The sequence below is a fragment of the Numenius arquata genome, chromosome W (assembly GCF_964106895.1).
Source record: "Numenius arquata chromosome W, bNumArq3.hap1.1, whole genome shotgun sequence".
In the NCBI taxonomy this organism is placed as follows: domain Eukaryota; kingdom Metazoa; phylum Chordata; class Aves; order Charadriiformes; family Scolopacidae; genus Numenius; species Numenius arquata.
The window spans coordinates 10,161,358-10,179,762 of NC_133615.1; the positions used below are offsets into that span (position 1 = coordinate 10,161,358).

The 18,405-nt window shown below is 44.6% G+C and overlaps 1 protein-coding gene across 2 annotated transcripts in view; it reads right to left on the reverse strand.

Annotated features, from left to right (window-relative positions):
• Positions 1–18,405, reverse strand: part of LOC141476624 (spindlin-Z) — a 107,319-nt gene that overhangs the window by 14,530 nt on the left and 74,384 nt on the right. For both annotated transcript variants that reach the window (XM_074165398.1, XM_074165399.1), the window contains one exon: positions 9,326–9,374. In XM_074165398.1, coding sequence (XP_074021499.1) covers positions 9,326–9,374 — 49 coding nt within the window. The remainder of the gene's footprint in view (positions 1–9,325; positions 9,375–18,405) is intronic.

Here is an 18,405-nt window from a genome sequence, read left to right on the forward strand (position 1 = left end):
AGAAACAGTATGCTCTGTTCACTGATGGGCCTTGTCGTATTGTAGGGAAACATCGAAGATGGAAAGCTGCTGTGTGGAGTCCTACACGACAAGTCACAAAAGCTACTGAAGGAGAAGGTGAATCGAGTCAATTTGCAGAGGTAAAAGCCGTCCAGCTGGCCCTAGACATTACTGAATGAGAAAAGTGGCCAATACTCTATCTATACTGGCTCATGGATGGTGGCAAATGCTCTGTGGGGATGGTTAAAACAATGGAAGCAGAGCAACTGGCAGCGCAAGGGTAAACCCATTTGGGCTGCTGAATTATGGTGAGATATTGCTGACTGGCTGGGGAAACTAGTTGTGAAAGTACGCCATGTAGATGCCCACGTACCCATGAGTCGAGCCACTGAGGAACATCGGAACAATCAGCTAGTGGACCGGGCTGCTAAGATTTTCCAGAGGGATTTGGACTGGGAACATAAAAGTGAACTGGTTTTAGCTTGGTGGGCCCATGACACTTCAGGTCATCAAGGAAGAAATGCAATGTACAAATGGGCTCGTGACCGAGGGGTGGATTTAACCATGGACGCTATTGTGCAGGTTACCCACAACTGTGAAACGTGCTGAAATCAAGCAAGCTAAAAGATTGAAACCTTTGTGATATGGGGGATGATGGTTAAAATATAAGTATGGGGAGGCCTGGCAAATTGACTACATCACACTCCCTCAAACCTGCCAGGGTAAGCGCTACGTGCTTACAATGGTGGAAGGAAGCACTGGATGGTTGGAAACCTATGCCGTGCCCCATGCCACTGCCCGGAATACCATCCTGGGCCTTGAAAGGCAAGTCTTGTGGCAACATGGCACTCCAGAAAGAATTGAGTCAGACAATGGGACTCATTTCAAAAACAATCTTATAAGTAACTGGGCAAAATGTGTTTAAGAGTCATTTAGATGTGGTGTTGGGGGATATGGTGTAGGGGAGAACTTTGTCGAGTAGGGTTGATGGTTGGACTTGATGATCCCAAGGGTTTTTTCCAACCTGAATGATTCTATGAAAAGAACATGGCATTGAATGGGTATAACATTCCCTATCATGCACCAGCTTCTGGGAAAATTGAGCGACACAGTGGATTGTTAAAAACTGCCCTGAAAGCAATGGATGGTGGATCCTTTAAAAATTGGGACAAGCATTTAGCACAAGCTACCTGGTTTGTTAACACCAGGGGATCCATTAATTGAGCTGGTCCTGCTCAATCAGTCCTGTTACATACTGTAGAAGGGGATAAAGACCCTGTGGTGCATGAAAGGAATATGCTGGGGAAAACTGTATGGGTTTTTCCTGCCTCAGGGAAAGGCAAACCCATTTGTGGGAGTGTTTTTGCTCAAGGACCTGGATGTACTTGGTGGGTGATGCTGGAGAATGGAGAAATTCAATGTGTACCTCAAGGGAATTTGACCCTGGGTGAGAATACTGTAATTCTGAGCTGTATGATGTTAATTGTTATATAATACTAACAGTGTTCTATAAGGGTTTTTCAGGATAACACAGCAGTGATGAAATCTGAGCTGGATTCATCAAGTGGCATCCAGCAAAACTCTTTGAGATGAACATGCTACCTGTGGGCATGAACCATAATGAATTTCATCCATCTTTCCTATCCTGGGAATCTGCTATGATAAAGTCCTACAGTTATGAACTAAATGGACTTAGTGAGCTTTTATGTATAAAGATAAATCAGAAATGAGTAACCTGCATGTATCTATCTACATAGATAAAAGTATTAGTGATCTGAGCATGACACAAATGGTATGGAATAAGGGGTGGAATGTCCTGGTTTGAGGTGAAAAAGAACCAATTTTCCGTTCAGTAATTTTACTACTTAGCTAGGCCTCTTTTAACTCTCTGAAATTAACAGCACATTGTGCAGAAAACTGTATGTTCTCAGAGTGATAAGACCTATGTTTTTAGTTGATGCCAAGGAACAGTGTGCAGAGAGGCTCTTGTTTATATTTATTGCTGTAACAACCAAGGTCAGCTCACTTTATTTGCCCTGCTGGAGGGTCTGAAATGGAAAAGCGTTGAGGGGTCCCACCTGTGGCTCATTCAAAGAGCTTTAAACTAGATTTGAAGGGGAACAGGGATAAAACCAGGCTCTCTGGAGACATGCCTGGGGGCAGCATGCCAATGTGTGAGGGACAGTGTGCTTGCGAGGTCCTTTGGTCTGCCATCTCAGTGGAGGCAGGGGATGGAGATCTTCAAGCTCTTCAAGCAAGCTCTTCAGGAGGGATAGACAGGAAAGGAGAGGTGGCGGAGTGGCCCTGTATGTTAGAGAATGCTATGAGAGCTCGGAAATCAAGTATAGTGATGACAGGGTTGAGAGCGTTTGGATTAGGTTAAGGGCCAATAAATCTGATATTGCTGTGGCAGTCTGCTATAGACCTTCCAACCAAAGCAGTGAGGTGGATGAAGCTTTCTATAAGCAGTTGGGAGAAATCTCACAGTTACTTGCCGTTGTTCTTGTGGGGGACTTTAACCTCCCGGATATCTGCTGGGAATACAACACAGCAGAGAGGGAACAATCCAGGAGGTTCCTAGAGTGTGTGGAGGATAACTTCCTCACGCAGCTGGTAAGTGGGCTGACCAGGGAAGGTGCCCTCCTGGACTTGCTCCTTGTGAACAGGGAAGAACTTGTGGGGGAAGTAAAGGTTGGAGGCCGTCTAGGGCACAGTGATCATGAGATGATTGAGTTCTTGATCCTTGGAGAAACAAGGAGAGGGGTTACTAAAACTGCCACCTTAGACTTCCAGAGGGCAAACTTTGACCTATTCAGAAGACTGCTAGACAAAGTCCCTTGGGAGGCTACCCTGAAGGATATAGGAGTCCAGGAAGGCTGGACATACTTCAAGAGAGAAGTCTTAAAGGCACAGGAGCAGGCTGTCCCCGTGTGCCAAAAAACAAGTAGGTGGGGAAGAAGACTGGCCTGGCTAAATAGGGATCTTTTGCTGGATCTCAGAAACAAAAGGAGAGTCTACAACCTTTGGAAGAGGGGGCAGGCCTCTCATGAAAACTATAAAGAGGTAGTGACTCTATGCAGGGAGAAAATTAGGAGAGCCAAAGGGCAGCTAGAGCTCAACCTAGCCACAGCTGTTAAGGATAATAAAAAATGTTTCTATAAATTCATTAACAACAAAAGGAGGATTAGGGAAAATCTCCCTCCCTTATTGGATGCAGAGGGAAACATAGTCATCAAGGACGAGGAAAAGGCTGAGGTGCTCAATGCCTACTTTGCCTCGGTCTTTAGCAGTGGAACTAGCTGTTCCCTGGACACCCAGCCTCATGAGCTAGGAGACAGGGAGGGGAAGCAGAATGAGGTCATTACAATTAAAGAGGAAGTGATCAGTGACCTGCTACACCACTTGGATGCACACAAGTCTATGGGACCGGATGGGCTACACCCAAGAGTGCTGAAAGAGTTGGCAGACGTGCTCGCCAAACCACTTTCCATTATCTACCTGAAGTTATGGCTAACTGGAGAGGTCCCAATGGACTGGAGGGTGGCAAATGTAACACCCATCTACAAGAAAGGCAAAAAGGAGGATCCAGGAAACTATAGACCTGTCAGTCTGACCTCGGTACCAGTGAAGATCATGGAACAGATCATCTTGAGTACCATTACAAGCCATATAATGGGCAACCAGGGGATCAGGCCTAGTCAGCATGGGTTTATGAAGGGCAGGTCCTGCCTGACAAACCTGATCTCCTTCTATGACAAGATGACCCGATTATTGGACGAGGGAAAGGCTGTGGATATTGTCTACCTAGACTTTCAAAAAGCATTTGACACTGTTCCCCATAGAATTATCATGGAAAAACTGGCTGCTCATGGCCTGGATGGGCATATGATCTGCTGGATCAAGCACTGGCTGTCTGGATGGTCCCAAAGAGTGGTGGTCAATGGAGTTAAATCCAGCTGGCGGCCGGTCACAAGTGGTGTTCCTCAGGGCTCAGTGTTGGGACCATTTCTGTTTAATGTCTTTATTGATGATCTTGATAAGGACATAGAGTGTATTATCAGTAAGTTTGCAGATGATACCAAGTTGGGCGGGAGTGTTGATCTGCACGTGGACAGGGAGGCTCTGCAGAGAGACTTGGATAGATTGGATCGATGGGCCAACATCAATGGTATGAGTTTCAACAAGGGCAAGTGCCAGGTCCTGCACTTGGGCCACAACAACCCCATGCATCGCTACAGGCTTGGGGAAGCGTGGCTGGAAAGCTGCCTGGAAGAAAAGGATCTGGGGGTTCTAATTGACAAGCGGCTGAATATGAGCCAGCAGTGTGCCCAGGTGGCCAAGAAAGCCAATGGCATCCTGGCTTGTATTAGAAATAGCGTGACCAGCAGAAGTAGGGAGGTGATTGTGCCCCTGTACTCAGCACTGGTGAGGCCACACCTCGAGTATTGTGTCCAGTTTTGGGCACCTCAATCCAAGAGAGATATCGAGGTGCTGGAGCGAGTGCAGAGGAGGGCAACGAAGCTGGTGAAGGGCCTGGAGAATAAATCTTATGAAGAGCAATTGAAGGAGCTGGGACTGTTTAGTTTGAGCAAGAGGAGGCTGAGGGGAGACCTCATCACTCTCTACAACTACTTGAAAGGACACTGTAGAGAGGTTGGTGCTGGTCTCTTCTCAGGTAATTAGCGATAGAACAAGAGGGAATGGCTTTAAGCTGCAACAGGGTAGGTTTAGACTGGACATTAGGAAGAAATTTTTCACAGAAAGAGTGGTTGGGCATTGGAATAGGCTGCCCAGGGAGGTGGTTGAGTCACCATCCCTGGATGTGTTTAAGAGACGTTTAGATGTGGTGTTGGGGGATATGGTGTAGGGGAGAACTTTGTAGTTGTAGGGTTAGGGTTGATGGTTGAACTCTATGATCCCAAGGGTCTTTTCCAACCTGAATGATTCTATGATTCTATCTGTCACCAGCAGGCCTGGTATCGTGTAGACTGACCCATGAACAAAAAACCCCAAAGTTCTGATGGTGACACCAGGCTCAGAGCCAGGTATTGATCTGCTGGGTCTGCCTGTTTCTTCCCTCATCATTCCTTGCAACTGGGAGGATAGAGAACACTTGTGCTCCTGATCCCTTAACCAGTTGTCCCAAGGCCCTGAAGTCTCTCCTGATTGCCTTTGAACTTCTTATTGCAACTTCATTGCTGCCTACCTGAAAAAGCATACCAAGGTAGGAAGTTTTCTCATCACATCTTTAACCCAGGCCCCAGGGAGGCAGCAGACTTCCCTAAGAAGTGGGTCTTGTCTGCATGTCAGGCCTTCTGTTCCTTTCAGGTGGAAGTCACCTATGACAATAACTCATCTTATTTTCTTTATGGAAGTGGTTTTGACACAGTACGGAGGCCAACTTAACCTTGGCGACACCAACCTAGATGAACCATTGTCCTTGTCATTGTTCGGTTCAACTTGCAGAGCCTCATACCTATTATGCAAGGGCACCTGGGAAAGAGGGGTAGTCATGGAGGAGACACACCTGCTGCACCAGGCAGGGACTTGTTGCCATTTCCCCCTATTCCTTAAGTTACTGTGTTCTGCTGGGTAGAGAGAGGACAGGGAATCCTCCATATCATGCATCCTGTCTGCATGACAGGTCTGCCCCAGGGAAGGTAGGGTGCAGTTCCGGTAGTCTATCTCTCTCTTGGACTCCCTGATACTCCTCAACCTACTCACCTCCTCCCAGAGCTCCATTGCTAGGCAGAGGAGTTCACTACCTGGGCACACCTCCCACAGGTGTGCTCACTACTGACATCTGATGGATGATACTGACATCTGATGGATGATACTGACATCGGATGATACTGACATACAAGTAGGGCATGCCCTGCAGCTTGACACCTGGGTAGCAGCATGTTCCCATTGGAGCTCTGTCTGGGAAGCTGCGGCAGTTGCAGAGTTCAGAGAGGACATAGCCTTTTGCCGAGTGGATACCATTGCTCCCTGGTCGAGCTGGCAGAGTTACAGTGCCCTTCCTGCATGCCCTTCTGTGCCAACTGCCATGCCACACCCTTGCTGATGTACCACACCTTGTTTGCTTGCCCTGGTCTCTAGAGCTCCCTAGGGGCTTCTTTTATATGTGTGCTTGGCCACCATTGCTCCTGGCCCCATCCAGGTCTTGTCCCCCTTGAGGTTCCCCAGGTTTAGAAAACCCCCTGTGCACTGCGCTGGAGTGCTCTGCTGCGGATCATGCCAGCACCAGAGCTGCTCGGCCTTGGCGACTGAGTATTTTTCTTGAAGGCATTAAGGTGATAAGTAAAATCTTGTTACATGAAAAAGTTTTATTAGCAGAATCAGATCATGGAAAGTTCAAAGAAATTTAGAAAATAGTACAAATGAAGCAGAGTAGCAATGGTCAGTACAGTTTCTATATTTCACAGTGCCATGTAGAAAAGTTTTTTAAAATAGGGCCTAAATTAGAATTTTGGTCTTACTACAGACTATCCCTAACAAGGGATCATATGATCAGAGAATTGTTATAAACTATTTTTCCTCAATATTCAGACTATGAGGCACATTACTAAAGACAGAAGTTCTAAAGTACTTTCTGTACGCCTTCAAAAGCCATTATAGTAGTGGACACACACACGCATGATGACACCTGCAGGGGTGGCCTCTATGAGAAGAAGTCAGGGGCTGTCCTGTGCCAGACACAGCTGGTTCCAGCTGGCTCAGCAATGGCCCCACCGCAGGCCAAAGTTGAGCCAATCATCAAAGCTGGTGGCACCTTAAACACATTTAAGAAAGGGCAAAAAAGAACTGGACAGGCAGAGAAGGAGGGGGGAAAAAAACGTTAAAAAAAAAAAAAAAAAGAAAAAGTGTGAGAAACAGCAGAGGGAACACCAAGTTCAGAAAAGGAGGTATTCCATGGTTCTAGAGCAAATATCCACACTGCAGCCTGTGTAGGACCCATGCTGGAGTAGTTAGATATTTCCTGAAGGAACTGTGGCCCATGGAGAACCCATCCCAGAGCAGAGTTTTCCTGACAGGAACTGTAGCCTCTAGGGAACTCATGCTAGAGCAGGGGGAAAGTAAGTACAAGAGGGAAGAAGCGGCAGAGAGCAACTGTTACGTATTGACTGTAAACTCCCTTCCACGATTTCCCCTGCACCGCCCTGGGGGTGGTGGGTGGTAGAGGAGTCTGGAGTGAAGGACTGAAGTTGAGCATGGGAAGAAAGGTGGTGTTTTAATGTTTGTCTTCCTGTTTCTTACCACCTGAATCTTTTTTAATTGACAATAAATTAATTTTCCCCAAGTAAAGCCTATTTTGCCTGTGACTAACTGGTAAGCAATCTCCCTGTCTTCATCATGACCCATGAGCTTTCTCATCCTATTTTCTCCTCCTGCCCCACCGAGGAGGGAGGGGGTGGGGGGGGTGGGTGGAAGTTTGGCCCATAGCCAAGTATAACCCACCACAACAAATTAGTTTAAAATGTGATCAGAAATTCACAAGGGATAAGTACAGTGGTAGTTAAACTGCAGATACAACCTCTACCTCAAAGTCCTTGAACTGCCAACTATGAGAATCCTGGAGAGCATAAGGAAGATTTTATACTTACACTGTTTTGTGCACTCTTTCCTTACGCACCAAGGGTGGAAAGGATGAGAGCTGAGAGACTACTGACTGATCTGAGACAAATAGGGTCAGCTCCATATTCAGAGAGATCATCACTACCCATTGAACTGACAGAGCACACAGAAGAACTGCCCTTTTGCAGCTGACCTGTAATCATGGGACCCCCCTTCCAAAAGGGTCAATGGTTAACTACCATTTTAATTAGGAAGAGTTCAGAAGACTAATCCACACAGCTCGTTTTAATCACTTCCTCAGTTACTGGACCATGTCCTGTTCCATCCTGTTGGCTCTCTCCTCTCCCATGAACTTCTGAACCTAGTTTAGAATCTCCCCTATGGCCTTCAAGTGATTCATATCCTACTTGTTTACTATAAACATGTCTACAGCACTACTTACTGTTCATTTCCAAAATGTAAGCAATGAATATCAAATAAAACCAACTCTATACTAGTCTCTCATTCTCAGAGAAGTCAGTGAGCAGCAAAGTCAGTCGTCTTAGTTTGGTACAAAATAAAACCTTTACCAAACAATTCTTAAACAGTTAAACTAGGCTAAATTAACATAAAACTTAGTTGGGCGTTTAAGTTAAATACCTCAAAATCATGTGACTTAGGATCACGACTTAATATGCCCCATAAAAGCCTTTATGCTAAAAAATATACAACCTATTTAGATATTTAAATAAGTGTATATCAACACAACAATAAAGACAAATCTAGCCACCCTCAAGTACAAAAGGCAACCCACCTCTGATAGTCTTCCCATCATACACTCCTTTCTCTGAGCGGTTGAAAAAGAACAAGAGAAATTAAATTTTAACTCTACCTGTCTCTAGACAAATAAATGTTTATCTTTGCCTTGTAAGGAGACAGACAAGACTGAATAGTGAAGAGTTGGTGGAAGGAATTAAGAGCAGTTTTACATCAGGTGTTGTGTCTGGGAAACAGTTAATACTAATTCAAATGTTAATCGCAGAAAATATTTCTGCCAGACAAATTGCTTTGGATTGATGCATGTTGTATATCACCACTATAGGACTTCATACTCAGAATATAACTAATAGCATTTTAATAAATTTCACCTTTCCCCAGATTATTTTAGAGTTGACCCACCAGAGATGCAACCAGATGCAACATCTAGCTGTTAGACACTAAGGTCAATCATGTCTAAGCTATTACCTGTATCTTCTCACATTTACTTATAGCAGCATTTAGCTGCTACTATTTCAAAATGTAGTTCAGAGAGTAATACGTGCCGTGAATGTATAGGATAAGCAAGTATCCTTCACACAAATAGCAGCCACCTTATAGAAGTACTTCAGTATGTTCTTTATTTAAAAAAAAAAAAGGTGAAAAATCCTTTTCAAAAACTAAAGCTGTAATGAATCCTAGAGTACATGTGCCCAATTTCTGGCTTGCAACCTCTTGTCTCTGAATTATAGAGTAAATTACAGAATTGTACTGACAGGATAATTTCTCTCAGAGTAACATTCAAAAATGATGTTTAGAACTCTACCAATGGTGCATTCTTTCCCACTGTCCTCCCAAAAGAATTAAAGTCTAACTCTACACACATACACTGTCTGAATACTACTCCACATGATTTTCAAGAGCAAAATGACTGGAACAATACAGATACATTTCTAGAACAGTACTTCCAGTTACTGAGAACTATACTTTAGGGAAGATATTAGCAACTTACTTGTGAGAAGTTCTTTTCTTCATCATGCTCGCAGAGACTCCTGCATGACCTACAATATAAATGATGGAATTATTGAACAATAAAGTGAATTTCTACACAGTGTCAAAAAGGTATCTTACAGAAAAGTTCTCTTTTTCAAGTAAAAGAATTTAAACACTTCATGCTCTGATCAATGAGCTCCTACAATGGAAGGAGGCTCTGAAGAGACATGCAAGGACTACATACTCACAAAGCTAAGTAGGGAGTGACTGATGACAACTGTTACAAAAAGCTGAACTTATCTCAACACAAAGGCGATGGGAGGTAGTCTGTTCTAGATAAATGGCTACAACAGGTGAGGGAATCAAATGGCTGTGTAACTGCCCTTGAGTTGGTAATAATAATAAGCAGAAAATACATATCTTTCTGAGTTAGCGAGGCCAGAATGGGTGGGTGTATATGTGGCTCAGCCAAACTGAGTATAAAAACTCAGTATAGAGCCAAAACAAAAGACTCAGTATAGCATATACAGTATAAAAACTATACAACTAACAGAAAGAACTTTGAAGAGAGTAACAGAACTGAGCCAGTTTCAACCCACATATTCCTTCCCAATGACTGTGGATGCCCAGCATTGTGATGGAGACCAGTAATGAGAATTACATTTGTATTGTGATTCGACTGTATATTGCAACTAATATACTCTATATTTGTACTGTGATTTAAGTAAATTGCTGTATCAGTCTGCTAAATCAGTCCCATGTAATGTCAAATAACTTCAAAAAACTAAAGTTGATATTAAACATTAAACCCTCTATATATGGAATATCTAAAAGAACCCAGTCAGAGTGTTGAAAATATGTTATCAATGAAAAAAATCCTCATGTATCTGCATAAACATGTTCAGAATTTCATCTATGGATGCTAAAATTCACACCTACAGAGAAATACTTAATTGAGGTTTCTCTACAGATCCAAATAAATTCTTTAACATTACGTGCATGTTCCAAGCATAGCTTTGGCATATGTATTCTGAAAATTAATTTTCAGAATAGTAGTAGTGTCACACAGCAAGTGCAATTAACTTTAAAAGTTTTAATAAATATTTTAATCTTTGGATTTTCAAATGGAGAAATAAAGAGGACATATATCAAGTGACAGAAATGGCAGAATTAAAATAAGACTACATGCATCTTGTTTCCAACACTCAAGCTTGTACTGAATCCATGGAAAGATGCATCTCCACTTTTAACAACAGCTGGAATTTTAAGTTTTCAAAAATGAGGACTCCATGCGAATAGCTACAGTAAAGACCAATTTTGACTATTGAAAGACCAAATAAATAGAACTTCCCTTTGAATATGTTTATAAGAGCTACCAGCTAGAAATTAAAATAAAAGATATCACAAAAAGTATGAATAGAAACCCTAAAGACTTTGGGACTCGACTGCAACCACTAAACAAGCGTTCTCATCATATCATTAGCCACCCCTTAGTTATATGAGGAAAAAAGTTTTAAAACATACTTCTTAAAAAAAAAGAAATCCTTTCTCACAAAGTAAAAGAACATGTTTTCCATTACTGGTTGATGAGACAAATTAAGATTTAATTAAATCAGCTCAAGTAGTTAAAACACTACAGAAAAAACACCCACATATTCAGCAGGGTGGTTCAGCACAAAACTTGTTTTCTGTCCTCTGCTCAGAGACTCTGAATCTTATTATACTGTGCAACACATTTAGCCTTCCAAAACAAAAGGAACTCTACAGGTACACAGAAGGAAGATCTACTACAGAAGCTGCAAAAACCACAAAGGAGAAGCTATGCATGCTACTCAGAATGAGTCTTTGCCCTGTTCAGTAACTGCTCACCTTAGGCACCTCTTATTTTTGATAGGACTCAAGCTCTACAACCAGATGGCTGTTCTCTCAAATTCACTTATGTCCAAAATTTCTCAGCTATCCATACACAATCTCCATGCATGAAATGACATGTACCAAACTAACAAATATTTATAACAACACTGAACTAAGAGTTTGAGAGGAGACTACCCTGTTTTGCTGTTAGGTGAAAATGAGCTTGACAGTTCCTGACTGATTTCAAGAACTTGCTTCTTCATGTACCTAGCTCTAAACAAAAGCTAACTAAGCAAACTGAGTACTGCTCAGTTTCTTGGATTGGTAGCTTAAGGTAGTGCCCAGTTTAATACAAAGTTATGGCATTTAGATGAATAATGAGAATATAGCCTACTTACAAGAAGATATAACAAGGTACATGAAGAAAGACATGGACCTGTTGGAGCAGGTCCAGAGGAGGGCCACAAAAATGATCAGAGGGCTGGAGCACCTCTCCTATGAAGACAGGCTGAGAGAGTTGGGGTTGTCCAGCCTGGAGAAAAGGAGGTTCTGGGGAGATCTTACTGTGGCCTTTCAATACATAAAAGGGGCTTACATGAAAGATGGAGAGAGACTTTTTACCAGGGCCTGTAGTGATAGGACAAGGGGCAATGGTTTTAAACTGAAAGAGGGGAGATTTAGACTGGATATGAGGAAGAAATTCTTTACAATGAGGGTGGTGAGACACTGGAACAGGTTGCCCAGAGAAGTTGTGGATGTCCCATCACTGGAATTGTTCAAAGTCAAGTTGGACAGGGCTTTGAGCAACCTGATCTATTGAAAGACATCCCTGTCCATGGTAGGGGTGATGGAACTAGATGTTCTTTAAAGGTCCCTTCCAACCCCAACCATTCTATGATTTTGACAAAATCATCCTAGTACTGACTACAAGCCTATTGGTCATAATACACATTTGCATTTTGTATTGTCTGAATACATTACTGTCTCAAGGAAATGCAAACTCCTTTAAAACACATCTCAGTTTAAACTGTGTAGCACTTCACATCCTCTGAAATCATAACAGAAGTTCACTGAACAGTGCATATTTCTCTCCCCTATAGCAGCTATAAATAGGGAGACAGAACAACATAGAATCCTTATGTTTACAGAGCAAGGCCAAAACCAAAATTGCCTGCCTGAATTTATCTTTATTCAGGCAAATTACCTCAGCAATATAGCTTTTCCAATGTAAATGAAAAAACAAAAGAACTGTATAAACTACTTTTATGGTCCAAGTTCAATAGCATCCAGATGTTTAGAACTGTATCTAAACTTCAAAGGTGGGGGGAGGAGTTTCTAAGATGTCAACGGTATTATTTTATTTCTCACTCTGGAAAGCATTTTCATTACCACTAAAGCAGTACACCAATAACCCTTGCAAACATTAGTGAGAATTTTGAAATCAAGACAAGTCCAATGATTAAGCATCAGAAACAAAGTGCTTACACAGTTCAAGCATACGTAACAAAGCTTGATTTAGCACTTGCATTAGTGGAGCAGTTAAAGATGCAATACACCAAATCTCCCCACCTGATCCCCTTTCAGTTACAGGAAAATTAATGTCAGACAATATTGGGATGCCAAGTGTGTAATAACGCAAGTACAATTTAAGACAAGTCAGACAGAAGCTTTATTAACTATGATCAAGTTAGAGAACATTTGGGCACCATTTCCCCCTCTGCTCCCATGTTCTCTGACAAGCGGTTGCAGAGACCTTGCTTATATAATGTTTCAAAGAAAGGAAAGAGGTGAGGAAAATCATTCTAATCTTAACAAAGCCAGGTGTGCATGTTGCATTTAGTGAGACCAATTATTGCTGTGACTATAGGCCTGACACCAGATGCACAAACAGCCTGTCTCCTGTAGGTCTGGCCGCATTCAAAAGAAGCAGTCAGGTGCACAAATGGTACGGTTTATTTTCATGAACATATACAGATTGCCATCTCAGCTAATAAGTCGGCCCCTTTAGGCACCCAGCTGAAGTGCCTTTACACAAATGCACGCAGCATGGGGAACAAACAAGAGGAGTTAGAGATGTGCGCACGCCTCCAGGGCTACGACATTATTGGCATCACCGAGACGTGGTGGGATGGCTCTTACGACTGGAGTGTTCGAATGGAAGGTTACAAGCTCTTCAGGAAGGACAGGCTGGGCAGAAGGGGAGGGGGTGTTGCCCTCTATGTCAAGGACCAGCTGGAATGTATGGAGCTTCACCTGGGGATGGGTGAAGACAAGACAGAGAGCTTATGGGTCAGGATTAAAGGGAGCACGGGGGCAGGTGATGTTACAGTAGGAGTCTGCTACAGGCCACCAGATCAAAGTGACAGCGAGGATGTGGCCCTCTACAAACAGATAGGGGCAGCATCGCGCTCACACGCTCTGGTCCTCATGGGGGACTTCAACCACCCCGACATCTGTTGGAAGGACAACACAGCAGAGCACAGGAAATCCAGGAAGTTCTTAGAATGTGTCGACGACAACTTTCTTCTGCAAATAATAGAGGAACCAACGAGGAAAGGAGCAGTGCTGGACCTTGTCCTCACCAACAAGGAGGGGCTGGTCGGGAATGTCAAGTTCAAGGGTAGCCTCGGCTGCAGTGACCATGAGATGATAGAATTCAAGATTCATAAGGCAGCAAGGAGGGTGCGCAGCAAGCTGGCTACCCTGGACTTCAAAAGAGCAGACTTTGATCTCCTGAGAGATCTGATTGGTAAGGTAGCGTGGGAAAAAGAACTGGAAGGGAGAGGGGCCCAAAAAAGCTGGGTGGTATTTAAGGATTGCCTCCTCCAAGCTCAGGAGAGGTGCATCCCAAAAAAGAAGAAATCGGGCAAAATAGCCAGTAGGCCGGCGTGGATGAACAAGGAACTGCTGGACAAACTCAGGACCAAAAAGGAGGCCTATAGAGGGTGGAAGCAGGGAAAGGTAGACTGGGAAGAATACAGAGAAGCTGTCCGAGTCACCAGAAACCTGATCAGGCAAGCGAAAGCCCAGGCAGAACTAAATCTAGCCAGGGATGTGAAAAATAACAAGAAGAACTTCTATAGATATATCAGGGATAAAAATAAGACGAGGGAAGCTGTGGGTCCCCTCCGGAAGGAAACGGGAGACCTGGTCACCCAGGATGTGGATAAGGCTGAGCTACTGAATGACTTCTTTGCCTCAGTCTTCACTGGCAAGGGCCCTAACCACACTGCCCAAGTCACGGAGGGCAAGAACAGGGGCTCTGGGAATGAAGAAGCACCCACAGTACAAGAAGACGAGGTTCGAGACCTCTTAAAGAACCTGAAGGTGCATAAGTCCATGGGACCTGATGAAATCCATCCACGGGTCCTGAGAGAACTGGCGGACGAAGTTGCTAAGCCCCTCTCCATCATATTTGAGAAATCGTGGCAGTCTGGTGAAGTTCCCACTGACTGGAAAAAAGGGAACATAACTCCAATATTCAAAAAAGGAAACAAAGAAGACCCGGGAAACTACAGGCCGGTCAGTCTCACCTCTGTGCCTGGCAAGATCATGGAGCAGATCCTCCTGAAATCCTTGCTAAGGCACATGGAGAATAAAGAAGTGATTGGAAACAGCCAACATGGCTTCACCAAGGGCAAATCGTGCCTGACAAATTTGGTGGCCTTTTACAATACTGCCACAGACTTGGTAGACAAGGGCAGAGCGACTGACGTCATTTACCTGGACTTATGCAAAGCATTTGACACTGTCCCGCACGACATCCTGGTCTCAAAATTGGAAACTCATGGATTCGATGGATGGACCACTCGGTGGATAGGGAACTGGCTGGATGGCCGCATCCAAAGGGTTACAATCAATGGCTCAATGTCCAGGTGGCGGCCAGTAACGAGTGGTGTTCCGCAGGGGTCGGTACTGGGACCAGTACTGTTTAACATCTTTGTCGGTGACATGGACAGTGGGATAGAGTGCACCCTCAGCAAGTTTGCTGATGACACCAAGCTCGGTGGCGCAGTTGACACGCTGGAGGGAAGGGATGCCATCCAGAGGGACCTAGACAGGCTGGAGAGGTGGGCTCGTGCAAATTGCATGAAGTTCAACCAAGCCAAGTGCAGGGTCCTGCACCTGGGACGTGGCAACCCCAGGCACAAATACAAGTTGGGTGGAGAATGGCTGGAGAGCAGCCCCGAGGAGAAGGACTTGGGAGTGCTTATGGATGAGAAGCTCAACATGAGCAGGCAGTGTGCACTGGCAGCCCAGAGAGCCAACCGTGTCCTGGGCTGCATCAGGAGAAGTGTGGCCAGCAGGTCTCGCAAGGTGATTCTGCCCCTCTACTCTGCGCTCGTGAGACCCCACCTGGAGTACTGTGTCCAGCTTTGGAGTCCTCAACACAGAAAGGACATGGACCTGTTGGAACGGGTCCAGCGGAGGGCCACGAGGATGATCAGAGGGATGGAGCACCTCTCCTATGAAGACAGACTGAGAGAGCTGGGGTTGTTCAGCCTGGAGAAGAGAAGGCTCCGGGGAGACCTTATAACAGCCTATCAATACCTGAAGGGAGCCTACAGAAGAGCCGAAGAGGGACTCTTTGTCAGGAAGAGTGGTGACAGGACAAGGGGCAATGGTTTTAAATTGGAAGAGAAGAGATTTAGATTAGATATAAGGAAGAAATTCTTTACAGTGAGGGTGGTGAGGCACTGGAACAGGTTGCCCAGGGAAGTTGTGGATGCCCCATCCCTGGAAGTGTTCAAGGCCAGGCTGGATGGGGCTTTAAGCAACCTGCTCTAGTGAGAGGTGTCCCTGCCCATGGCAGGGGGGTTGGAACTAGATGATCTTTAAGGTCCTTTCCAACTCTAGCCATTCTATGATTCTATGATTCTATGATTCTATGATTCTTTAAGATTGCCGGTGATAAATGCACTAAACTGCAGAATAGCTATATAGCTTTAAAGATACGATTGCAGTCACAAGCTTGATTTCCTGGGTAAGCACTCGGCATGGCCGAGGTCGCAAATCTTACCAAAAGGAGTCCCTTTTGGGGGAGGGGGGCGAGGAGGACAAACCCATTGATCTGTCCCTACGATTTGACATTGAATTCTCATCCCTCAATTAGGTATGAAATCAGGGTAATATTTATACTCCTATTGTGCAAAGTGAGTGGGTGGAACTGTGGTCAAGCCATCATTCCTTGTGGTTGTACCGTGAGCTGTTGCACAAAACATTTTGCACAAAACATTTCCTGTGAGCAGCTGGCAGTTGCACAAAACATTTCCTGTGAAAGGCGGAAGAACGGGACCGTGCGGTGTCCACCCCGCCTCTCGTTCCTCCCCGATGCCATGGCAGTAGAAACTACCGGATCTGGATCTTCACCCAGTTTCCATGTCTGGTGCCCAGAAGGGCACCAGGTGTTTATCAGCAATATTGAGCTTTGCTAGTGTTTTGTGCTTCCAACAGTGCATTCTTGGGAAGAATGGACTCCAGACCATCATTTATATGTTAATAAGGCCAATTACCCATGCCTGGGAGGGATGAACTCCTTAAGTATCTTGTCAACTGCCACAATTGACACTACAGAGAGATGGCTCTTGGTGGAGCATCTAGGAGCGGCACATCCAGTATTCTCTTAGCTCAGAAGTGGGGGTTGGAAACAATCAGAGACTGCCAACTGTTAGAGAAAAGGTATTTTCCTTTTGTTAGGATAAACTTCTTAGCCAGACCTCTCAAATTTTAAATATTAATAGTTTTCCACCACACTAAGATGATGTCTGGGTAAAATGGCAGTTGCATACCAGAGCCGTCTCAAACTGCTTTACCTCCCGTAAAAAGCACCTAAAATAAAGTAATGCTTTTAAATCCTAATCAAGACAATTACAGACATTAAAAATATCAAGCAAATGCCATTTTTATACCTCAACAAACTGGTTTTACACTTGAAGACTATACTCCCACTAGTGTTCTTACCCTCGAAAGTGCATCAATAAGTTGTACATATTCCTATCTGTATAACAGAAGCATGTGAAAGACTATTTCCTTAATAGCTGCTTACACTAAAGTCATAGAATCATAAAATGGTTAGAGTTGGAAGGGACCTTAAAGATCATTGAGTTCCACCCCCCCTGCCATGGGCAGGGACACCTCCCGCTAGACCATGTTGCTCAAAGCCCCATCCAGCCTGGCTTTAAACACTTCCAGGGATGGGGCATCCACAACTTCTCTGGGCAACCTGGAACAGTGCCTCACCACCCTCACAGGAAAGAATTTCTTCCTGATATCTAATCTAAATCTCCCCTCTTTCAGTTTAAAACCGTTATCCCTTATCCTGTCACTACACTTCCAGACAAAGAGTCCCTCTTAGGCTCTCCTGTAGGCTCCCTTCAGATACTGGAAGGCTGCTATAAGGTCTCCCCAGAGTCTTCTCTTCTCCAGGATGAACAGCCCCAACTCTCTCAGCCTGTCTTCATAGGAGAGGTGCTCCAGCCCTCTGATCATCTTCATGGCCCTCCGCTGGACCTGTTCCAACAGGTCCATGTCCTTCCTGTGCTGAGGACTCCAAAGCTGGACACAGTACTCCAGGTGGGGTCTTACGAGCGCAGAGTAGAGAGTTAGAATCACCTCCCATGACCTGCTGGTCACACTTCTCTTGATGCAGCCCAGGATGCATTTGGCTTTCTGGGCTGCCAGCACACATTGCCGACTCATGTTGAGCTTCTCATCCACCAACACCCCCAAGTCCTCCTCAGGGCTGCTCTCAAACCATTCTCCGCCCAACCTGTATTTGTGACTGGGATTGCCGTGACTCAGGTGCAGGAGCTTGCACTTGGCCTGGCTGAACTTCATGAAGTTCACATGGGCACACTTCTCAAGCCTGTCCAGGTCCCTCTGGATGGGATCTCTTCCCTCCAGCATGTCAACTGCGCCACACAGCTTGGTGTCATCGGCTAATTAAGTCCAGAGATAGCACAAAAAGGCAGTATAGAATAGAACAGAATAGATTATTTTTTCAGTTGGAAGGGACCTACAATGACCGTCTAGTCCAACTGCCTAACCAATTCAAGGCTGACCAAGTTAAATCATGTTATTAAGTCCAAATGCCTTTTAAACACTGACAGGCATGGGGCATCAACCAGCTCTCTAAGAAGCCTGTTCCAGTGTTTGAACACCCTCTCAGTAAAGAAATGTTTCCTAATTTCCAGTCTAAACCTCCCCTTGTGCATCTTTGAACCATTCCCACATGTCCTGTCACTG